Below are 23448 nucleotides of genomic sequence, written 5' to 3' on the forward strand. Positions count from 1 at the left end.
CACCCTTGGCCTCTGAGACCACGCCAGCCTGTCCCCTCCATCCCACAGCCTCCCTGAGCCCTGGCACCCGAGCTCCACCACAACCCAGCCTCCTGCCACTCCCCTGCAGCCATAAAGATCAAGCACCTAGAAGCAGAGCTCAAGCTTCCTGTCCTACCAGGGGTATTGACAAAGGTGAAGCCCCGGCTCTGCCTCTGGCTGTGGCCTTGAGCAAGTCACTCCTATTTCTGTCCACAAAGCAAGCAACTAAAACCTTCCAGCGAGGTGTGGTGAGGGGTCAGGGGCTGTGTGTGTGTGTGTGTGTGTGTGTGTGTGTGAGAGAGAGAGAGAGAGAGAGAGAGAGAGAGAGAGAGAGAGAGAGAGAGAGAGAGAGACATGCTCCTGACACAGAGCCCAGCGTGAGAGCAAGTGCCAGGAAATACAAGCTGATACTTACAGAGCTTATTGTGCGCCAGGCACTCACTATGCTTTACATATAGTAATTATTTTATTCTCATAACAACCCAATGAGGTAAGTGTTAGTTCCATTGCTATGTCACAGATGGGGGTAAACTGAGGTCACTAAGCTCTGCCTGGGCTCCAGCCCAGGCAGTCTGGCCTCCAGGCCTCAGTGAAAGGCAGCCATGACCATCACAGCCACTGGGGATGGCCGCTGCAAGCTGCCCCATCCCACATTCCCAATCTGCCTACCCCAGGCCCCAAAAGGGAAAGGAGTACGTCCAAGGTCACCCAGGGATTCAAGGGCAAAGGCACCCCCTCCCAGTCAGGGCTGGTCAAATCACACAATTTGAAGAGACCAAGAGAAGTGAACCAAGGAGATAAACAAAGTCAGGGTCTCAGGGCTGGGCTTTCACCTGGGGGAAGCAAACAGCTCAGCAGCAAAATCCACAGAGTGAAGTTTATTCCCAACAAAGTTCTCCTCCCCCCTCCCCAGCCCAGGACAGGGACAGACAGGCTGGGGCAAAGATGGGGCTCCAGTGGCTGAGGGGCCTCTAAGAAACAGGGAAGGGCCCTGGCCCCCCAGGCCACACCGTGTCTGGCTCCCCCAGACCAGTTGAGTCCACTGCACCTCCCTGCCCAGCCCTCGGGAGAGGGGAGGGGGCGCTGGCTCCTGGGTAGTTCCAAAGTGGTGTGTGAAAATAGAGAGATATATATATTTATACGCAGAGGGCAGTCCGGCATGGCACTCACACCTCTGTCTGGAAGTCACCATCCGGTGGTTCTGTGGGCTCCCAGGCTGCTGCCCTGTGCAGGGCCAGCCTTTCTCGGGGCTTGGGGGGCAGTGAGCCCAATGTCATAGACTTGAAGGTGCTCCAACTCTGATGTCGCCGCTGTTGGGACAAGCTAGGACGCTCCCCTGGACTAGGTTTCTCCTGTGGAGAGAGCAGGAAGGGCCCGTGAAGATGGGACAATACCTTCTCACCCGTTGTACAGATGAACAAACTGAGGAGGCCCAGAGAAAGCCAGTGATGCCCAAAGTTACTAAGCAATCAGGCGCCAAAGTTGGGTTCAAATCCAGATCTGCCTGGTCCTAAACCCTGTGCTCAGAGTGGACCCTTGGGACCATGTCTACTGAGTCTGCCCACCCTACTCAAGACCCCAGTGGAGCCCCCATCAATGCTCTGCATCCCCACACAACCCCAGAACTGTTGCTTATGGCACAGGTAGGTCCTTGGTGAGGCAGGCTGAGTTCATCCAGGCAGGGGAGGTGGACAGGGAGGGAATGAGCCCCTTGGAGCCCCCTCACCCCCACCCAGCCCAGGGAGACTTACACTGGACAGGGTCCGTTCGGTCGCCCCACCCGAAGACACACTCCAGCGCTTCTCCCTCTGTAATGGGGGCCATGGGTCAGGGTCTGACCCCCGAGGCCACTGCACCAGGCTGCGCCCTGCTTTGGGGAGGGCGGCCCCAGGAAGAACCCTCACCTTGGCCGTGGACTGGCTGCGGTAGCGGTCGAAAGTGTGGAATTTCTGGTTGAGCTCGTGGTAGAGTTCCGAGTGCCGTTTCCGGGTGTGCATCACCTTCTGGGAGCCACAGGGTGTCAGAGGAGCTGCTCCCCACTGGGCCAGCCCCGCACTCAGGGCTCAGCATCCTGGGTCCCCACACCCCTGCCTGTTGCTGGCCCCTCTAGGACGAGGCCTGGCTCTCTCTTCACCCCAGAGCTACAGGATTGGGCAGGGTGGGGATGTTAGGAGGATCCTACAGAAACCACAGGCTCATGGGGTCAGGCTCTGCAATGGGCCTTGGGCTAAATTTAAGAGTGGACCCTCTAGGGACAACCCCCACCCTCTCCATACACACAGGCACATAGCACTTACCTCAAAGTCCAGGTCTGAATACCGTAGCTTCTTTCTCTGGGAAGGGGCAGCAAGGAGGCAGTGAAGGAGAAGAAAGTTTTTAACACATGCAGGGGCTTTAGAGACCGGAAACCTGGTGCCCCAAGGTCTGCCCACTGCCTGGGGCCTAGGAGTTCAGAATCCTTAAAGGGCAGCCCTTGGGTTGTGGGAAGAGGGGCTGAGGCCTGGAGGATGGGCAGCCGAGGCACTACCCTGCCACAGGGCTGCAGCTCAGACCCCAGGCCCACATTCACTGCCACCCCTGCAATGCGCACACGCAGGCAGGAGCTCACAGGAGGCGCACACACTGGCACGCCCTCAGACACGCAGCTGCACACGGGCCCAGTGTCCCAGCACAGACTTACAGTGTGGCAGGGACTCAGATTCCCACACGGGATCACAGAGCAGCCTTTCCTTCCTCTCTGCCCTGGATTCTACCCCTTTGCCTCATCTTGGCCCTTTCTCATTGCCAGCCATGGGCTTCCCTCTCCCCAGAACCCTCCACTTGTCCTGTAAACACGAGGACTCTGGTTTTTAGTCCTTCTGACCCTGCCGTGTCCCTTTTCCTGAAAAACCAGGCCCTGCCTCCCTGGCCTCCCACCCTCTCACTGGCCTCTCTTGCCCAAGATCACCTCCAAGGCCCTAAAACTAATCAGTGTTCAGTGCCACTCGAGGAGGAGGCCTTAGAGTCTTAGGATGTTGGCACGGAGCACTCATGCAACCGAGTCAACTTTCCAGGTTACGCTGGGGAAACTGAGGTCCAGGGAGGAGAAGGGACCTGTCCCAAGGCCCTCAGGGATGAAGCTAAAACCACCACCTAGATCTCCCGAGTCCCAGGCCCGCAGACATGCTTGCCACCACTGGCCTGCATGAACCACTCTCCTGGTCCTCCCCCACCTCCCCGCCTGCTCTTTCCCAAGCAGCCACCTTGGCTTCCCCACTAGGTTCTGCATGCTGTGCCCTGGACCTTCCCTGCCCTTCACCATGCACCCGTGTGTCCTCCCTGTTCTCAGCTACACCTCTATTTCTGGAGGCAGCACACCTCTCCCCTCCCAATGCCCATAGCTGTCCCCAACTGAATAAATTCAGAATCCCCTCCACCGCAAATCCACTCCTCCACCTCTGCCTCGTTGTAGTTACCCACACCAGAATTCGGGATGTCATCCTTGACCCCTCAAGATGCTGCCACATTTATTGCCACCTCCCACACAAGGAGCCCAATGCTGGCCCCTCCTCTGTGGTCCAACCATGGGCAGGTGTCCACAGACCAAAACCATAATGCTGAGCACCCCCCCCCCCCCCGATGCTGGTGTCGGGTTTTGTCTTTGCTACGCCTTCCTGTTTTTGCCATCTGCAACAGGAGCAGGCACCAAATGTTCAAGAAACATTTTGGGAAAAAATCTAAACTTACGAACCTCCTAGATGCTAACTTAATTTCCTTCATGCGGAGGATGGGGAGCAGGATTCTGAGGCCAAACGTGAGCAGCCAACAGTGTCTGAGCTATGACTCCTGCCCCCTTCCTTATCTACATCCCCTTCATCCCTCCAGCTAGAGTTCCAGAAGGTTCTGGAGTTCTAGATCACTGCCATCTGTCTGTTTCCAGTGATTCTGCTCAGGAAGCAGGTCTGAGGAGGTCAGAGGGAAAGTGGGGCATCCACAGAAACCGCCCAGGCAGGCAGAGTGAGGGGCTTACATTTTCTCAGAAAGGGGAGGGTCAGTTAGCCCAGGCCCATGGGCAGTGCTGAGGCTGATATCCAGGATAATGACAGCAGCAATCCCCATTATCTAGCACTTTCTACCTGCCTCACACAGAGATAAATGTTTTGTATCACTCACTGAGTCTTCGCAACACCTCTACAAAGAAGCTGCTCTGTTATCTCCACTTTACAAGTGAGGAAACTGAGGCTCAGAGAGATTCTGCTCAAGCTCTCACTGCTGATCAGCAGCATCCTGATCTGAACTCAGATCTGTGTGACCAGGAGGCCCAGGCTCTCAGCACCTGGCCTGAGCCACAGGCCCCTTAAAGAAAGACCCATCCTAACTATTCACCCCAAAGCAGGCATTAAAAACCAAGTGTGAATGCAGTGCACAGGGCACCTTCAGAGTGTGAAGTCCAAGCCCCCTCAAGGAGTTGAGAGGAGCCAGGATTTCCCTGCATTTGCCGTGGGCTCTAACAGAGGGGGAAATGCACAGTGTATATACTCCCAGCGACTTGGACAAAGACGCTGCTCTGGGGAGGTTGCTGGCTGTCCCTTCCCGGCCGCTGCCTGGGACTTAGACACAGTCTCAGGCACATGGGGGCAGGCCTCCCACGCCCACCCCATGCCCTACAGCCCCTCACCTCCAGGGAGCCCAGCTTCATGGTGGAGCCGGGCACAGTGCGGGGCATGGTTCGACTGCGCTCCCCCGGCTCCGGCACTTGGCGGGCGCTGGGCGTCGGCGGTGGTGGTGGTTGGAAGGTCATCCCATAGGGGTTCTGTAGAGACCCATAGGCAGGGCCCAGCCCCAGGCCTGAGTGGTCCACTGACAAGAAGCTGGGGTAGCCTTCGGTGTGGGCCAATGTCTTGGCAGCCCGTCGGGGGGTGCCCTCGGGCCGGGTCCTCGGGGGATCCTCACCACCTCCACCCCCACTGCCAGGCTGCAGGCTCAGAGTCCTTCGGGGCAGCACCATGTAGTCCCCCTCAGAGCCTGGGTCGCCTGGCCGTAGCCATGTGAGGTCCAGCTGCCGCAGGCTGCCCTCCCCACACATGTACACGGGGTTGGCCTCCTGGGGGGGCGGTGGCTCCCCCAGCCCTGACGAGGCTGCCATGGGCATCAGGATATTCCCAGGCAGCGTGGAGAAACTGAGGCCGCCCTCCGGGCCCACAAGGCAGGACTTGGGCTCCTCCTCCTCATCCAGGGACAGGCGGGACAGTGTGCCCGTGATGGTGGACGGGTTGCAAGTGTTGACCTCCTTGAACAGAACTGGGGGCAGGAGTGGGAGAGAGGTAAGTTCAGGGGAGGAGGAACCCCCAGATGCCCCTGCCCAGGCTGATCAGGTACCAAGCCCCTAAGCTCAGACAGAGGAGGAAACTGAGTCCTGGAGAGAGGGCTGCATGACTGGTACTCCCTCCCACACCCAAGGAGTTAGGAACACAGCTGGCCCGGAGACCCACAGCAAGGCAGGCAAGGAACAAAGCCAAGGCCCAACTCCTACGGGTCAGCTCCTCCTGTAGGTCCTGACCTCTGACCCCACGGCCCTGACGCTGTCAAAAGGGCCTTGTTCCTTCCCCGCCCTAGGCAGCTCCTCCCCAGGAGACACAACTGGAAAAGGAATCTGGTAAGAATCATGGAAATGATACAATATTGGGACAGCTACTATGTGCCAAGCACAGTGCTAAGCATTTGATGTCTCCTAATTCCTTTAAGGCTCAGAGAGGTCTGCTATCTGCTCAAAGTCACACAGTAAGTGTGTTCACAGCTTTGAATTTACTAGGGGCTGTCTGACTCTAAAGCTAAACTCCAGTCAGACCCCTATCAGGGCCTCCCACTGGGGGCCCTCCCTTCTTGCCCTTCCCTGAGGACCATTCTCACCTCTGTGCCAGCAGACTCACCTGTCTGACAAGCCAGATCCACATCCTTTTCAAAGTCTGACTATAGGCAGAGAGGAATAGAGCAGGTGGGCAGAGAGAGGATCAATGTATCACGGTGGGGGAGGCTCAGTCCCCTCCCACCCACCCAGAGGTGCTACCCATGGCACACCACCCAACAGAGCCCACAGGGGCCCCACACATGTCTACTCCAGCCCCACCTGACAGGTGAAAAAACTGACTGAGGGGAAAGACTTGCCCAGTGACACCCAGAGGTCAGTGGCTGGGTCTGAATCGAACCTGGTCTCTGTCCCTCCCTGTCATGGATGGGGAAGGTGAGGGGACTGGGGCAGGGAAATGGGGGTGGGGCATGCTCAGAACCCACCCATGCCCTGTCTAGGCCCCCTCACTCACCAGGATCTGCAGCTGTCCATTCTTACAAGAGTCAGGGGAGTCTTCGCTCTCATCGGCCCGGCACACGCCCATCTGGCACTTCACCACATCCTGGACCTGGGGGCAGCAGGTTCCTACTGGCCTGAGGCCGCCATAGGGCCCCTGGCAGCAGCTGGCTGTGCCTCCCGCCCCAGGCACCCAGGCGGGTTTGGAAGGACAGAAGCACATCCAGCCGAAGGGAAGGGAAGGCTGAGGGGAGCAAGAGCCCCAGGAGACCAGCAGGCCAGAGACAAGCGCTGCCCAGCTGGAGGCCTGGTCGGGGCCTCAACCCTCCCTGCACAGTGGGGAGAAGTGAGAGCACTGGCCTGGCGCCGTGGGTGCAAAAGGACAGGAGAAGCCCAGCCCCACCTCTCGGCGCAGGAAGCAGTGCACAGCCGTGATGACAAAGCCCTGCGCAGAGTTGAAGACAGCGAAGAGGGCCTGGAAGAGGACCGAGCGGCGGTCTGTCATGGCCAGGACGGCGGACATCCAGGTGAGCGCCAGCAGGGGCAGCACCACGCAGGAGCTCCAGAGCGAGGCCCTGAGGACACAGCAGAGGGTCTGTCAGCGGGACGCTCCAGGAGACAGGGTGAGCTCCGCCCAGGCCTGCACTGAGCCTGGCGCCCTTAAGCTGCCCAAGACTGGCAGGGCCCCGAACTCCAAGACCTCAGTAATGTCCCCAAGCAGAGATGGGCTGAGGAGCTGGAGTCAGAGAAACAGAGTACAGAAAGCGAGAACTATGGGGCCAGAGCAGGGACCCAGAGAGGTGGGAGGGACAGAAACATGGACGCAATGGGACTGAGCCACAGCCAGGGGACAGGGATGGAGAAGGTGGAACAGGACGGTGGGAGAGAAAAGGAGAAGGGAGACATATGCGGATGCTGTGACTTTCAGCTCCGATTTGCACAGAATCACAGGCCTGGGCCACATCCCCAGAGATTCTGGGAGAGGAGAAGAGGGACAATGAGAGATGACAGACACAGAGAGAATGAGACAGGCAGAGCCACATAGACAGAAAGATTAAACAAGCAGAGCCCACAGAGGATGTCACAGAGCACAAATCTTTGGGGAGAAGATGGCCACGGCCGGTGCAGCAGAGGCTCATCTCCTTAGGTTCCCCAAGGAGGGGGCACCAAGCCCCCCAGTGGTGGCTCAGAGCCCTGGGCAAAAAGATTATAGTTGGGGCTGGGGGTAAAAGCCAGGACCAGGGCCATACCCACACATCCCTCGCCTCCTTGACAGGGGTGGGCAGAGGCAAAAAGGCAGACGGGCCCTTCATCCAGCTACCAGTGCCAACCTGCCATCACTGGCTACAGCCCACGTGGGCACAGGAGGGCAGCCTTGCCCTACTGGGCCAGGTGCCACACCCAGCCCACTCTGCCTCATGAATACCCCAGGTGGGAGGGTCAGGCAGGGATGGGTACAGCCCCAGCTAAGGCAGAGACGGGCAGGGGCCAAGACCTGTCCTATGAAGAACGGCTGGGAGCTGCTCAGACTGACGCAGGGCAGGCACAGTGCTCTGCACAGCCCCCAGCGGCAAAGCCAAGACTAAGAGAGGGCCTAATCACAGTCATAAGAGCTACCATTGATTAACCACCTATTCTCTGCCAGGCCCTACACTGAACACTTAACGTACATTAGTTCACATTGTGATCAAAACAACTCCAATAAAAAGGCATGGGAATTATTATCCCAATTTACAGATGAGAAACTGGAGTGTGCCCAGCTGGGCAGACAGAGACCAAGCTGGGATGCAAACCTAGTTTGGCTGCCTCCAAAGCCCAAGCTTTTAACTGCTAGTTCTGACAGACTGGGTCAGAGAGGCAGCTGGCAGCCCAAGTAACAGCTTTCTACTCCATGGAGCTGCCCAGAGATGGTGCCAACTGCCTCCAGAGGCAATGAGCTCCCTGACCCTGGAAGTGTACAAGATAAAGCTGGACCCCACTGGTCAGGGAGGCTGAGATGGATTTCTGGCTCTGGGTGGGAGGTTGGGCCTGAGGCCCTTGTGGATTTGTGCATGATTGAAATTTTAAGTTTCTCAGCTGCCAAGGACAGGGGTGTCTCAATGGTATAATTCTCTACCTCCAAGATTCTCTGTCTCCCAATTGGTTGAGATTCAATGCCTCTAAAATCTTAACTTTCAGATTCTATAACAGATGATAAGACTCTATGATTCACATTCTAACATTCTTAGCTTCTGATTGTTTTATTCTAAGATTCTATCATTCTAATTCTAAGGTTCTATGGGCTCAGAAATTCTAAGGACCTGAAATTCTGTGAGCTTCTGTAAAGTGAGGCGTAAGGAGGGGTCTAGATAAAACCTAAGCTGGCAGTGAGGGCAGGGGTGGGAGCAAAGGGGTAGGCACAGGAACCCAGCATTTTCCAGGAAGCACAGACATTCACTCCTGATGCCCTCTGCCATCTGGACACCAAGCCTTTGGCAGGGCAAGCTTTCCAGGGCACTGGGCTGATACTCCCCCTCCCCCCACCAATGGCACTGCCCCCCCATTCTTTTGTCCCACCCCGCCTCCCCGCCCCCCAGGGGCACAACTAACATGGCGTTCCTGGCCGAGGCTGAGCTGAGCAGGGGACTGGGGACCGCTCCACACGCTGAGCAGGGGAGGAGCAGGCTGGCCCAGGGGCACCGCTCCGACCTCAGGGGCGGCACAGACAAGGGAGAAGGGGGGAAACACATGGGAAGCAGGAGAAGAGGGGCAGCATGAGCCCCAGAGCAGGGTGGGAGGGGGAGGGCAGGTGAGAGAGAGAGAGGTGGGTTAGGGTGGGCGAGGGGCTGCAGCTGAGCACTCGGAGTGCCCACCTTGCCTGCACCCTTGATGCACCAAGGTTAGGGAGTCCCGGTCAATCGCATCCTCGAGCCCTGACTCCAAAAGTGGCCAGAGCCCTCCCTCCCTATACCATGTCCCACAAGGCCAAGTCACAGAGACCCCCCTTACCCGGCCCTCTGCTTCTTGGACTTGTCCGAGATGCCATCTCGAGCCATGAGCTTGTTGAAGACGACGATTCCAATAAGCATATTCACCTGGGGGCCCAGCAGAGTGGGGTGGGGACAGAATTACCAGGTGCCCTCCTGGCAGGGAAAGCCCCAAGTGGGAGCTGGAGGGCAGGGAGGAGTAGACTCCCTGGGCCATACCCCTCCCAGGACACTGAAGGGGCACATACCAGGACAATGACCGCCGCGGGGCCTACAAAGGCATACAGCAGGCCACCCTCCAGGGAGAGCCAGCAGCTGGGGGAGGAGAGGGAGCATTAGACACCTGAGCAGGCTCCTCTCCACCCTCAAACACCATCCCTCAGTGCTCCCTGGGCTGCCAGGCCCACATTAGCAATGAGGCCAAACCCCAGGCAGGGTTAGAGGGAGCCACTGGTTCTTACTGAGCCTCAGTTTCCCCTCTAACAAAAGTGAAGACCATTAGGCCCAGCCCCATGGGAATCAAACAAGGCTGATCCCTGAGCTAAATGGTTCTTAAAGATTATCCAATCCCAGCACATCCTTTTACATTCAGGGAAACTGAGGCTCTGAGATGGGGAAGGATTTGCCCAAAGCCCCACAATAGGCGTGGACCTGAGGTGTAGCCTGAAAAGGCCAGAGGCCTAGACTAGGACCCTAAAAGGCTCCGTAACCCCCCACTGCCCACCATGGGAGGCCCACGTACTAGCTGGATGTACCATATCCTTTGGTGCGAGTAAAGCCAACAGACACAGCCACCACCAGGGCAGGCAGACCTGGGGGAGCAGAGGAGCCAGAATGAGATGGCTAGTCCTCAGGGCCCTCTCATCCTCCCAGACCCCAGCCCATGTGACCCCTGTGCCCACAAAGGGGGGACCTGTCTTGCTGCCCTTGCCCCAACATCCATTGGCAGAGTCCAGCACGGGCCCTGCTCACCCCAGCCCAGGCAGAGAAAGCGCTTGCGAACAAGGCGGGTGCGCATCCGTCCAATGACAGCCAGGTAGGACTGCCAAGCCTCAGTGAGCACCCAGCAAAAGGAGGAGAGGAAGAAAAAGTGCAGGAAGGCGGCTGTCATGGTGCACACACCCTGCGAGGAGAGAGACAAGGAGGGAGTGGCCCTGAGCAGCTGCCAGGGCAGGAGGCGCCAGGCTTCCCACGCCCGCTGCAGGGCTGCCATGGCTGCCCACCCGAGCTCCGCCCCCCACAGAGCCCTGCCAGGCACCCCCGTCTTCCTGCACCCACACACAGCACGACACAAGCCCAGTGACATGCACACAGCATTCAGCATCCGAGAGGCGGTCGGGCAGGCTGCCCACACACAGACGGGGTTGGCAGGGAGGGGGACAGACAGGAGCACCTGCCACGTCACAGTCGGGTGGGCCCCACACCTGGCGCTCACAGTGCGGGCACTACGCATAGAAGGCTGAGGGGGCATAAGGGGCAGCCAGCATAGGTCACCCACAGGCAGATGGCACAAGAGGCCTTGCTGAGACTCCTACATGTCCATAGACATGAGAAGGCCCAGGCTCCACAAATGCCATCCGCCCACACATGAGCTCGCAGGCACTCAGCTCACATAGACGTTCACAGATGTACGCAGACATTTATCACTCAAGTACACACCCCCCTCCTCTCCAATGCCTGCAGTATGCTCACACACAATCTCCCACACCCTCACCCAACACACAGCTGGAGTGTATAAAAACATCCATCACTTAGGTTCCTACACACAAACACACCATCACCTGCAAACTCTCTCCACTCTCACCCCCTGCACCCCACTCTCACTCCCTGATACCCCCATGAGCCTGCACCTGCCTTGCTCAGCACCCGCGACTGGCCCACGAGGATCAGGATGTTAGACGCCAGGATGGACAGGCAGAAATTGAGCAAGATGATGGAGCGTTCAGATTTTATAAACCTGAGGGCACAGCGGGCAGAGACAGAGGAGCTGGCTGCCCCAGCCCAACCTGGGATGACTGGTCACCTCCCGCCCTGTCTTCCCAGTGTCCCACCTACCTCCAGAAGGCAGCGTAGATGGCAAGCAGGGTGAGCAGAGCCATGCAGGACACAGCACAGCCAATCACAAGGGGGACCGAGGGGGAGCCCGCCAGCTCCAGGGTCTAGGGAAGATGAGAAGTTCAGATGGGTCACTGGGAGCCTCCCCACTCCCTGTCTGGTAGAGACTGCTCCTGCACCTTTGTCATAGCCACACACAGAAGGGGACTCACCACTGTCTTCACAGGTGCACAGAGCAGACCCAGTCACATACATGGAGGCATATTTATGCTCAGTCACCTACGCTCTTGCACATACAACCACACATGTACATGTGTGCCCACTGGCACCCCCCCCCCAGGCACATGTCATCACTGTGAGCACCATCCCAAGGACATAGACTTCCATGTGCAATCCCCAAAGTGCAGCTGCTCAGACACATGTGGGGTCACCCAGGTCCCTCCCAACACTGTCACAGACGGCCGCTGGCAGCCCAGGTGCCTTCTACTGGCCCAGCCCAGGCACCCTCCCACTCACCAGGTCCTTGGGCGGCTGGGCCAGCACGGCAAAGGTGGACAGGTGCTGGCACTGGCAGCGGGTGTGGGCTGCCTGGGTCTCCAGGGTCTGGCAGCTCTCGGTGTCCCAGTCCCCTGAGCTGGCATCTCTTGGGTGGGGGAAGAGGTAGAGTGAGCCCCAGCCCAGCTTCACAGCCCCACCCCTCAGCACTGGCCACTGCCCAAAGACAGGGGAATCCAGGGCAAGGCCACATCCAAAAGGCAGGCAATTGAGAGCCCTGGGATGTGCCCTTCATCCCTCAGGCCAAGGATGGCACCTAGGAGCCCTCTGGCCTTCCAGGAGGGAGATCCCCTCCTGAGATGAGGTCCTAGGACTGCACTCCTCCCCACACAGAGCCCCTGTCCGACTCACGCTCTGGAATAGTCCCAGCTGGCACAGTGGGGATCTGTGGTGCCCTGGGGAGCAGAAGACATGAGTGCAGTGTGGGTTGGGGAGCTCACCATGCTGACCACCGCCCACCCTGCCACACAGACCCCAGAGGTCAGAGGGTCAGCCTGTCATTGGGCACACCACCTTCCCATCAGCCAGGCCTTCAGCCGCGCATGCTGGGTATTCCCGGGGTCCCTGTGTGGGACCCCACTCACATTAATGATGTAGGAGAGCTCCACTGTGATGAGGGGCTCGGCTGGTGGCTGTGTAGGGGGCCGCACAGTCACTGTCATCACCCGGGATGTGACGGCCAGCGGGGGCCTGGGGACAGGTTCTGAGGTCAGCTCCTGCCAGCGGGTGCCCAGACCCAGTCAGGAACCCCGAAGGTGCTTTGGATGAGGGGCAGGGGGCTACCAGAGATCAAATCCAGGGAGAGGCCTAGATCTCAGTGGGGCCCAGAACTTCAGGTAAGGTCTAGAGCTCAGTCCAACATCCCCTGGACCCCAACGAAGCCTCTGGGAGTTTCGTGGACATCTTTGAGAGAAGCACCTGTATCCAGAGCCAGGGGTCCCCAAGGCTGCAGGAGGATGCAGCTGAATCTCTGTGTGGCCAGCACAGGCTCAGTCCTACTTCTCTCATCTGGAACTCCCTGGACCCTCAGAGGCCCCATCCACCCCTCCCAGGGACTCACCTGGGGGGTGGCAGGATGAGGCCCAGGGTGCGGTAGAGCACAGCACCAATCACAAAGTAGGAAGAGGAATCCTCAGGGTCTGCTGGGAGGAGGCGCTGATGGGAGTAGCCTGGGCCAGGGGGCACTGTCCCTGGGCCCTTCCCTCTGCCAGGGCTGTTTGATGCCCCTGAGGCAGCTGGCTTCGCTGGGGAGGAAAGGCTGAGCACTTCCTTAGGCAGGAAGAGGCGGTCCTCTGAGTGCCGCACCCAGTCCTTCATGCCCCGGCGGCCCCGCATGGGGAATGTGATGTCGCTGGACACTGCAGAGACTGGCTCTCGCTGAATGCTGATCACTGTAAGGGGATGGGGGGCAGCAGAGACAGACAGTCACATAGAGGGCAGGCACAGGGAGGGAGAGATGTGGGGGAGACAGACACCAGGAAGGCAGATGCAGAGACCAAGGTTGGTACCAACCCAGAGGTGTGGGGACACATACACAGAGAAACACAACACAGAAATGGAGGAGGGGAAGAGACATGGAGAGAAAGATACAAATGAGTTAAATAAGGAAACACAGGGTCCCAGGAAAGAGAGAGAGAGAAACAGCCTTAGAAACCACCCCTCCCCCATGTGGGGCCTGGGTTCCATATCCAGCACCCCCTCCCCGCCAGCCTCCTGTACCCAAGTTGTCTGTGACGATCAAAGAGCTCTGAAAGGCCTTGAGAGCATCGCCCACCAGGTGAATGAAGTCCTCCACCACCCGGAGCAGGTGCACAGAGCCAGGGGACACCTGGGGACGAAGATGTGTAAGGGTCCAAGTTGGAGGTGAGTCATGAGGGAGGAAACCTAGAAGCCTAGCCCCTCACCTGCTGAGCATCATCCCACTTGTCCTTGTTCTCTGCGTCCACCATGAAGCTTACCACCTGGAAGAAGCGCTGGGAAGAGAGCGGTGACTGTCAGGAAGTCCCAACTCCTGGGACGAGAGCTTCCCCATCACAGCCACACTTGCTGTTCCCAGCAGACTCTGCCATAGGGACCCAGACTTGTTCTGTCTGGAGCTTCTGCACCCTCAGTCCTCCTTCCCCCTAAGCAGAGGAGGGAGGTACCTGCACATCATCAGCTGAGGGCACATAGGTGGCCCTCTTGAAGGTGTCAGTGACGTTCCTTAGAATGTCCACAGAGAAGAGCAGGTCTCCGCTGTAGTAGGTGCGCCGGGCCAATAGCTCCTGCAGGCTGCGCACCACTTGTGACATGCCCTCTCCTGCCAGCATGCGCTGCCCCTTGGCCAGGTGCTCCCGAAGCTGCAGGTGACGAGTGGGCTGCTGTCATCAGAGTGTCAGGAGCTGGGACCAGCCCCTGGCCCATCCCACTCCAGTCCGCCCACAGCTTGCATAGGGAAGAAAAGGCAGAGATGCTCAAAGGGACTCAAGAAAGAGACCCATAGAGAGAATCTCTAAAGATCCTTTTAAAAGACTGAAATAGAAATAGCTAGAAAGGGGAGGTGCTCAGATGTACACGTAAAAGAGGATAAGCAGGGTGCAGGGGTAGGGTACCCCCATCCCAAAAGGTCATGCACACTCTGGACTGTAACTCATTCATATGCATATTTTCTCTCTCTCTTTCTCAAATACAAGTTCCAAATGCAAACACACAACTAAACCAATTACAGTCAGACCAACAAGTACACACAGGCCACATTCGCTGACAACATTCTTACCCCATGATAGGCCCTAAGTTGGACACTGGGGACACAAAAAAATTCAACTTTGTCCCTAGGCCTTCAAGGAGCTCCCAATCTAACAGGACACAGACATTTTGAAGAGTACTCATTACATTTAAGACTGAAAAGCTCAGGGAGCTGTAGGAACACAGAAGTAGGCACCAGGGATAAGGGAATACACTTGAGAGTTAGGCCTTGTACGAGTATGAGTTTGCCAGACAAGGAGAGGCACAGCCAGGCAGAAGTGAGCACAGCATATATATGCCAAGGTACATGGGCACGAGTGAGAATTAAGCTCCCTCCACCCCCTACCAGGGTCTGGGGTAGATCGTGTGTCGCCCCAGCCCAGCAGGGAACACTCACTGACAGATATAGGTAGCGGTACTCGTGGGAGATGCAGCGGGCAAAGCTGGGCAGCCCCCAGTATGCCACACCCTGGGCACTGAGGAGGCAGCGGCGGCTGGCAGACCCTGCAGGGGACAGGACAGAGGGTTGGGTGTAGGAGCCTAGCTCTCGCCCACTTCATTCTGCACCTCAGGATGGGGGATCAAAGAGGCTGGAAACCCAGGAGGGGGCAGCAAGAATGACAGGGGTAGCGGCCTGAGGGGAGAACTACCCGCCGCTCACCTGAGGCATTGGGGGGACACTTGTTGTAGATGATCTCGCCAGCAGCTGCCTTCTTCCACGTCATCAGCATCACATACTCATCCCTGCACATCTCATGGAAAGCTGTGGGTATAGTGAAGGGGCTCAGCCAGGCCCACATATTTGTCTCCCAACCCCCAGGGTCCTGCAAGCAATACCTGGACACCTCTTCTCACTGCAGGGCTTCACCTCCTCTCCGGTGCCCTCACAGGGATAGCCCTGCGCGCCCGTGGCCTGGCACATGCGGAAGCGGCGCTGCCAGCCTGTGTCACACGTCTTGGAGCACAGGCTCCACGAGTTCCATGGTCCCCACTTGCCATCTGTGGCTTTAGGAGAGGGCAGGCATGAGCGGTCCCAGGTGCCCCCAGGGCCAGGACGGCCACCTGCCGCCCTTGCAAGCACTCACCCGGGCACTCAAGGTTGCTGCACTCGCGAGTGTCAGTGAGGGCACCCATACACGTGGCCCAAGCTGGACCCGCCACACTGCACTTCCGGCTGCGCTGCTGGGTCCCATTAGCACAGGACGTGGAGCACGGGCCCCAGGGACCCCATTCTAGCCACTGGCCTTCCACTGCATGGGGAGACACAAGCAGGGGCGGCCCTTGAGCAAGGGGTGTGGGATCTGTCAGGGGCAAAACACGGCAGGGAGATGGCAGAACCTGCTATGCATTAAGACTTGAATCAGGCCAAACCCACTGGAGAGGGGTGGATGAAGGGGGCGATGGGGGGGAGAGGGGAGGGGGCTGGAGTGAGCAGGTGGTGCCTGGGCCCAGTCCTGCCTGCTTGTCACTAGCTCCAGGAACACAAGGCACCTATCCACTCAGCACCGAGGCACACAATCTCTTGGCTAGGGAAATGGGTCACCTTCTGATTGATCTTTGTCTAACTTAAGCCCAGCTTTGTGTCCCCTCACAACCCAATTGGCCATGAGCACCAAAGTGCTATGAACAGCAAGGGCAGCCCAGGGCTTAGGGGCAGGGGCACTGGCAAGCAGTCCCCCTTAGATGGGGTCATTATGTGCCAATTCCAACTGGGTTGGGCCAGGTCACCTCCCACTCTGACAGTCTCCCCATGCTTGGTCAAAGTTCACGGGGCCCCCAGGGGCAGGGCACTGGACATGACTGCCTCCTTTGAGTCTCCCGACCCCCACCCAGATGGCCAGCGCCCGCCTGGAAGCCCCTGGGCGCTACTGACCCGGGCAGGCAGCCATACTGCAGAGCTTAGTCTGCAGCTCAGGACCCTCGCAGGCCTTGCCGCCGTGCTGGGGGGGCACGCAGGTCCGCATCCGGCTCCGGGACCCCCGCCCGCAGCTGCGGGAGCACAGGCTCCAGGACCCCCACTCCTCCCACACGCCGTGCACTGCAAGGAAGCACGTGGCTGGTGGCTGGGCTGCACCTTGGCCCGGACCACTGCCCATCCACCCACCAATCAGGAGCTCCAGCAGTTCTGCGACCACTCCTCATTGGCTCTGTCCTGGGCCCCACCCTTTGGGGCAGGTTGTGGACTACCAAGGGTTTATAGTTCCAGCTCACACAGGACACCCAGACAGGGAGCCTAGGATCAACCCAGAAGGGTAGCCAAGGATCCTTCTCTCCTGGGAGCACAGGAAAGCTCAGGAAAGGACTCAAGATCTATCCCCACCCTACCCTACCTTACCCCTCCCCACCCCTCTCCACCCTAAGACCAAGAGCAGGAAGCCAACACAGCAGCCCTAGAGCAAGAGACGTGCCCCTCTGACTCCAAGCGCATGGACACACAAATAGACACGAACCTCTACATGGACACTGACACAAAGCTCACTCCAGAACACAGCTTTGCCCCAGCCCCTTTGCAAGCTCCTGTCATACCCCCAGGTATCAAGACCTCTTCCCAGATAACCCTACTTTAAAACCACAGCCAGGAGCTAGCCAGGCCTAGGCACCACTGCACTCCCTCAGGGCTGAGGAGCACGGAAGCTGCCCCAGCCCTGGGACTCCCTGGCCCAGGCAAGCGCATGCACACTCTCAACTCCATGCTGAACTGAGGAACGCTTCAGGGGCTATAGGAGGCTCCACGGGGAGTGGGGTGGCAAATCAGAGGAGGGAGGGGATGGTCAGGGAAGGCTTCACTTTTTTTTAAAGTGAAATTTGTCTTAGATCTTGAAGGACAGGCTGAATTTTGATAGCCCAGGTGGGGAGGGGGCATAGGGGGAGACTAAGGAAATGCAGGGAGGTGGGAAAGTGCAAAGGGTGTTGGTGTGGTCAGAGCATAGGGAACACGGAGGGCACCGAGGGTAAGAGGGGAGTGATGTGCCCGGAACCTAGCCCACTGGTGTGGGCCTTGGTCTGATTCATCTGAGTCCCCAGTGCCCTGGGTGGGGCTGGGCACAGTGTGGAGGACAGTCACTTCGCTGAATGAAAGGAAGATTAGCCTGCCCAAGCCCCGGTGGGACCTCACCCTGCAGGCAGACGGGGTGGGGTGGATGGGCGTACCTGGGCACGTGGCTGAATTGTTGCAGGGCCGGGTCTCCCGCAGGGGCCCGCTGCACAGGGTCCCATAGGGGGAGGACACACAGGAGCGGGTCCGCACCTGCAGACCCTGCCCACACGTCAGGGAACACACGCTCCACGGGGACCACTCCTCAGCTGCTGGGTCACCTACGAGAGAGGGACAGCGTCGGCGGCAGGGGGCACCTTCCAAGCACTCAGTCTCATAGGAATCCTCCTACCTGACCCGAAGTGACAGGCCCTTCAGAAAGCAACCCAGCCCTGCCCACAGGCCTCACATGGCAGAAAGATGTGACTGAGCTCCAGGACATAGACACAGACGGGCACATGCCAAGCACACATGCCACTAGACGCCACACAGTCGGGCCCCCGCCGCAAAGGAAGGGAGGCGGGCCCGAGTTACCTGTCTGCGCCAGGTATACCCCAGGCTCATCCGCAGACCTTGGCCACTGGGTTTTCACCTTTGGTTCCTCTTCCGGCTCCTCACCTGGAACACGGAGGTGGTGGCAGGGGCTTAGCCAAGGCCAGCTCTGTCCTGCCGGAGTGGCACAGAGAGGGCAGCCTTGCTTGCCCTCAGCCTGAGGGTCTGGAACCAACTGCAGACGATGCTGAGAGAGCATCAAGTCCTGCCCCTTGCCCCACCACCACCATTTTACAGATAAGGAAACTGAGGCGCAGAAGGCCACACAGTACTCGCCGCAGCCTCACAACTATCTTTTCCTCCTCTTGCCTCAGGCAGAACAGGGGAGACTGGAGAGGAGTGGCCACTCATACTAATGAGCTCCAGGGGACCTCTGTGCCCAAAGCTGTCCACACCAATCTCCTTTAACACTCCCCTGGGAAGTAGGGACCCCCATCTCTGTCTAAAGATGAGAAAACTGAGGACTAGAGAGGGGAAGTGATTTGTCCAAGACCACACAGCTTGGCGAGCCCAAAGCCCAAGCTCTTTCCCCTCACAGGGATGACTCCTAGGGCTGACCCTCCCCCACAAGCCTACCTTTGGGACACAGTTCATGCCAAGCCAGGGGCTGCGTCTTGGCCCCGGGTTCGGCTCCCCAAGCAGCACTGGACTGTGACCTGGAGGCGCAGGTCAGAAGGCTGTTTCTCTGAGACCCAAGGACTTAGGGCAGGTGCCTTCATCCGGCGGACCCTCCTTCCCTTGCCCCTTTGGCAGGACAGCAGCAGGTCCTCCAGGAGGCCGATGCTGCCCCGGCCCCCGCCTCACGGGGCTCGCGGCTGCCCTGATATATGTGTCTGGTCTAGGCCTTGGAAGCACCACTAGCGCTGGAGGAGGGGCTGGGAGCACCCATTCTCCAAACCTGGCCCCTCCTGCTCATCCAGGAGCTCATCCAGGCATCCAGGTCCTGGGCGCCCCCCCCCCACCACCCCCCCAGGCTGGGCAGCAGGGATAGGGCAGAGGTGAGTGCAGAGGAGAAAGGCCCAGCCCATGTAGAGGCTGCTGGGCAAGTGGGACAGGAACAGTATCTGGGGACAAGGCTTAGCCCATGCTGTCCCCAGACAAGATGGTACTCCTCTCCCCAAACCTCAGGCCCTCTCCTATTTCTAACAGCCACTCATGTTTAAAGGAGCCTTAGGGCTGCACTCTTCCTGGCCCCTGCCACCCAGTCCGGGCTCTGCATCAGAGAAAAAGCTCTTCCTGAGCAGGCATAAAGAGGGAAAACTGAGAAAATCTGCTGTCCAGGGGGCCTTCGACTGCCACTCGGCCCAGCTTTTAGTCTCATCAGTTCTGGGGCCCTTACCTCCACTGGGCCACCACTCCTAAGACCTGCTCCACAGCATCCCCGGAACTTCTCCACTCATCTCTGCCCGCAGGACAGCTTTGCGGTCAGGCAACCCTGGATCCCAACTGGGGCGTGGACACTGACCAGCTGTGTGACCTTGGGCAAGTGTCTTTGCCTCTCTGGCCCCATTTTTACCTCTATGACACAATATTCAAATTCTTCCTGACGGCAGGCCACCAAGCCCTTAGCACACTGCTTGGCACATGGCGAATGCTCAGGAGGCAGGAAATGCCTGGTTTATTTTTATCACCTCCCTCTCCCCTCCTAACTTCCACCCCTCTGCACCGTCACATCCCACCCTTCAGCCCCCTGGGCCTCCTCCTTTTGAACAGTATCTGAGGTGCCTCCTGGCCTCACTCTGGGCCCTGCCTCCATCAGGACCACTGAGAAGGTGTTGGTGCCACGCCTGCCAGCTCCTGAATCTGCTCACCCAGCCCTTCCACCATACCCGCTCAGCCAGTCCCCCACCCCAGAGCCTTGTGACAAGCCGCCTTCTCCACACCCACCCCCAGGCTGCTGAAGAAATCTACAGCTGTGCCAACTGGCACCGCGACAGATTCAAGGCTGCACATCCGCTGGGTGCCCAGGCTTCTCAGCAGCCCTTCTCGGCTCCCTGCCTTCCCCATTCCCCACCTCTCTGGCTGCCCCAGACCTTGACCTCTCTCAAGCCTATCTCCACCCACTCCCTGGGCGACAAGCTCCTTTACACAGAAAGCTGAAACTGATACAGGAGCCTCTCCCCACTTCTTGTCCCACCCCTCCAACTCCCAACTTTCCTGCAGCTCTTCTCACAAAGCCCAGGCCCTCGGCCTGGTCCTGCGTCCCACCCCTCCCTCTTCTCAGGAGGGTTCCGTCCATTACCCCCTCTCCCATCAGCATTTTCTCATCACAGCCCAGGAGCGTCCCCAGGCCTCCTCCATTCTGGGGGAGCCCTCCTTTGGCCCTCCTTCCTCATCCAGCTACTGCCCTCCGGCTCCTCTTCGCCATCAATGAGTGGTTCACAGCTGGCACTCCAGTTTCTCACCTGCCACTTACACCCTAGCTCAAATGTCACCTCACTTGGTAATCCACTGCAGCCTGGCTTCTGACCGCATCTTTCTACTGAAACCATTCTTGACAAAGTCCTCCACGCCTCCTTGTTAAATCCTAGGGACACTTTGCAGGCCTCATCTCACTTGACCCCTCGGCAGCATTTGTCCCTGTTGACTCTTCCTGCCTTGAAACACTCCCTTCCCTGACTCCCGCTTTCCTCCTGCCTCTGTGGCTCCTCAGGCCCAGTTTCCCTACTGGTCTATCCTCCTGCTGTTTCAGGCATCCACACTTTGTCTTGTTTTCACTGCACACTCTGCACCCCTCCTCCAGACTTAATTAACCTGTCATGCCCGGCCGGGTGTGGCTCAGCGGTTGAGCATCAACCTAGGATCCAGGCGATCAGGGTTCGATTCCCAGTCAGGGCACATGCCCGGGTTGCGGGCTCGATCAACGACTCTCTCATCATTGATGTTTCTATCTCTCTCTCTCCCTCTCCTGTCCTCTCTCTGAAATCAATAAAGATATATTAAAAAAAAAAAAACTGTCATTATCCCAGACCCTCCCCCTTCCCTCCTGTCTAGTCTCCTACCTCCTGAACAGGTCTCCCAATGGGGAGCACTCACATTCACTCAGCATGTCCAAAATAGGATCATCTTCTCCTCTCAGTCCTCTACCTGTTTGTTCCCCACCTTCTTTGCCTGGAAAACTCCTACTTGACCTTCAAAACCCACCTCAAATGACCTCTTCTCTGTGAAGTCTTCCTTATCCCCCACTTCCCAGGCAGAATTGACTGTCCCTTCTTGTATGTGCCGTCTCATCACAAATGATTCTATCTTCTGACTGTCTGAACTTCCTCCCACCCATGAGCCCTTTGAAGGAAGGTTGTGTGTGAGCCGTCCCTGACCACAGTGAATGCCCGCACAGAATCCGGTCCAGGGAAACATCAATGAACACACTGCTCCCAGCTTCCTCCCCCCATCTCATGGCGGGGTCGCTGGAAACAGTCATTTATAATCTTGAATATCAGCTCTGCCCAGCAGCCCTCCACCCACTTATTAATGAATCTGACACCCATTTACGAATAAACATTCTGGAGAAGCCTGTTGCGAATCTAGCCAAGAGTCCCCTTATCCAGCTCCTGTTTTGGTGTCTGGGCCATCATTGTGTCTGTGACAGATGCCCCACCAGCCTGGCATCCAGGAAGACCAGCAAACAGGAACACGTGACAGACTAGCCTGACCTGCTTGTCATGAACTCACACTGCTTCCTGTGGTCCTCAGTCCTCTGCTAACCACTCGCCAGCCGTTTTCAGGCCAGTGCCACAATATAACCAGACTGATGATGGTGGCTGCTGGAATCCACCCTAATTGAAAATCAGAACATGTCCCAGGTCCAGCTTGAGTCCCTCTCCTAGTCTCCTGGGCTGGGCCAGAGAGGGGAAGGAACACATCCAAGGCCACACAGCTGGGGCCTACACTGCCTGCCCTCCCTTCCACCCCCACCCCACCTCCCTCAGAGGAGTGCCCAGCTGTTTATTTCCCCCACATGTGAAAGCCAGTTTTCCCTCAAGGGGGAAGACGACAGATAAGGCCAGAGGTGTCATCTACTGAAACAAGCATTTATTCAGCATCTACCACGTGCAGGCCCCAGCCGGCTCCGGGCCCAGAACAAGGGGAGTCTGAGGGGAAGCTGAGCCAAGAAGAGAAGGAGAGGTCCAGGAAGGGGTGGGAATGCACCCAGAACTCCCGAGTGTCCCACCCAGTGAGCCAGAGGCCTTCCTGGAGCAGGGGCTCTGATGCTCGCAGGCCTGCAATCTACTAGTTTTCCCACCTGGCTGCCTGACGGCAGACAGACCTGCTGCTGGGACAGACTTACCAGATCAGCCCCTGATGGGTTCTGCTTTGTTTTGAGTAAGGTAACACACAAGCGCTCATGCCAGTCACCATGCGCTCCACAGCACCTCGTTTCTTCCTCATGAGGACGGTTCTCCCACTCACTAGTGAGGAACGAGGCTCCAAAGTCTCACGCTCGAAAGAGGCTGGTGGGGATTCGAACCCAGGCCTGTCTGACTCTGGAGGCTGTGCTCTTTCCACTGAACTGCACTGGCTCTGACAAAATGCAAGTCAGCTTGGCCCTCCTCAGAGACACCTTTCCTAATTCCCACGCAAGCCCGTCACTCCCTCACCCCATCAAAGTCCCTCTACCATGCCTCGATTATCCTGTGAAAAAGGGTAACTGTTCCTTTGCACACCTACTCCTCTCTCCTCCAAGGTGAACCTGATTTTCCTCTGTAGTCTCCAAAGTGATTGTTTAGGAATCTGGCTCCAGACACACTCTGCTACTGAGGAACCTTCAGTGGTTCCCCACTGCTACAGCCACAGTGTCAACCTCTGAGCCTATCATGCTCCGGCCCCCACTGGCCTGTCCAGTCCCGTTCTCTCCTCCCCATTAGGCAGCCAAGCCACTGGGGACCCATGTGGAGAGCGGGAAGAACATAGATTTTGGAGCCAGGCAAATGTAGGTCTGATTCCCAATTCTGCCATAGTCTTGCTGTGTGCCACTAAACAAGTCGCATCACCTCTCTGAGCTTAAAAATCTTCAACTAAAAATAAAGGTGAAATTTCCTACTGCAGGTTCATTGCGAGAATGAAAAGAAATGAGATATGGACAGCCTGGAGCATCATAACCTCTCAATGAAAAGGAGCTGGAACTTCTTGTTTTTCCTTGAATATACAAATGCCTTCCTCCCTCTATTTGCATTGGCCAATGGTGTTTCCTCCCTTCTTCCACATCAGTTTGCCAACATTTTCAACATGTCAATGCCACCTCCTCCAAGAAGCCTTCC

At 57.8% G+C, this 23448-nt stretch overlaps 1 protein-coding gene across 2 annotated transcripts in view; it reads right to left on the minus strand.

The window, feature by feature from the left end:
- Positions 1 to 359: 359 nt before the first annotated feature.
- The window catches only part of ADGRB2 (adhesion G protein-coupled receptor B2), a 60009-nt gene continuing 36920 nt past the window's right edge, over positions 360 to 23448 (minus strand). For both annotated transcript variants that reach the window (XM_016217442.2, XM_016217426.2), the window contains 29 exons: positions 18173 to 18256; positions 17755 to 17919; positions 16478 to 16642; positions 15690 to 15854; positions 15442 to 15609; positions 15266 to 15367; positions 15002 to 15108; positions 14025 to 14219; positions 13785 to 13853; positions 13600 to 13708; positions 12941 to 13271; positions 12465 to 12570; positions 12232 to 12275; positions 11842 to 11968; positions 11326 to 11429; positions 11125 to 11227; positions 10243 to 10393; positions 10013 to 10082; positions 9519 to 9585; positions 9293 to 9378; positions 8894 to 8992; positions 6708 to 6879; positions 6321 to 6416; positions 5931 to 5970; positions 4679 to 5301; positions 2319 to 2354; positions 1926 to 2024; positions 1773 to 1829; positions 360 to 1373 (listed from right to left, as the gene is read on the minus strand). In XM_016217442.2, coding sequence (XP_016072928.2) covers positions 1188 to 1373; positions 1773 to 1829; positions 1926 to 2024; positions 2319 to 2354; positions 4679 to 5301; positions 5931 to 5970; positions 6321 to 6416; positions 6708 to 6879; positions 8894 to 8992; positions 9293 to 9378; positions 9519 to 9585; positions 10013 to 10082; positions 10243 to 10393; positions 11125 to 11227; positions 11326 to 11429; positions 11842 to 11968; positions 12232 to 12275; positions 12465 to 12570; positions 12941 to 13271; positions 13600 to 13708; positions 13785 to 13853; positions 14025 to 14219; positions 15002 to 15108; positions 15266 to 15367; positions 15442 to 15609; positions 15690 to 15854; positions 16478 to 16642; positions 17755 to 17919; positions 18173 to 18256 — 3926 coding nt within the window. In that variant the 3' untranslated portion in view covers positions 360 to 1187. The remainder of the gene's footprint in view (positions 1374 to 1772; positions 1830 to 1925; positions 2025 to 2318; positions 2355 to 4678; positions 5302 to 5930; positions 5971 to 6320; positions 6417 to 6707; positions 6880 to 8893; positions 8993 to 9292; positions 9379 to 9518; positions 9586 to 10012; positions 10083 to 10242; positions 10394 to 11124; positions 11228 to 11325; positions 11430 to 11841; positions 11969 to 12231; positions 12276 to 12464; positions 12571 to 12940; positions 13272 to 13599; positions 13709 to 13784; positions 13854 to 14024; positions 14220 to 15001; positions 15109 to 15265; positions 15368 to 15441; positions 15610 to 15689; positions 15855 to 16477; positions 16643 to 17754; positions 17920 to 18172; positions 18257 to 23448) is intronic.

The sequence above is a fragment of the Miniopterus natalensis genome, chromosome 9 (assembly GCF_054644295.1).
Source record: "Miniopterus natalensis isolate mMinNat1 chromosome 9, mMinNat1.hap1, whole genome shotgun sequence".
Taxonomy (NCBI): domain Eukaryota; kingdom Metazoa; phylum Chordata; class Mammalia; order Chiroptera; family Miniopteridae; genus Miniopterus; species Miniopterus natalensis.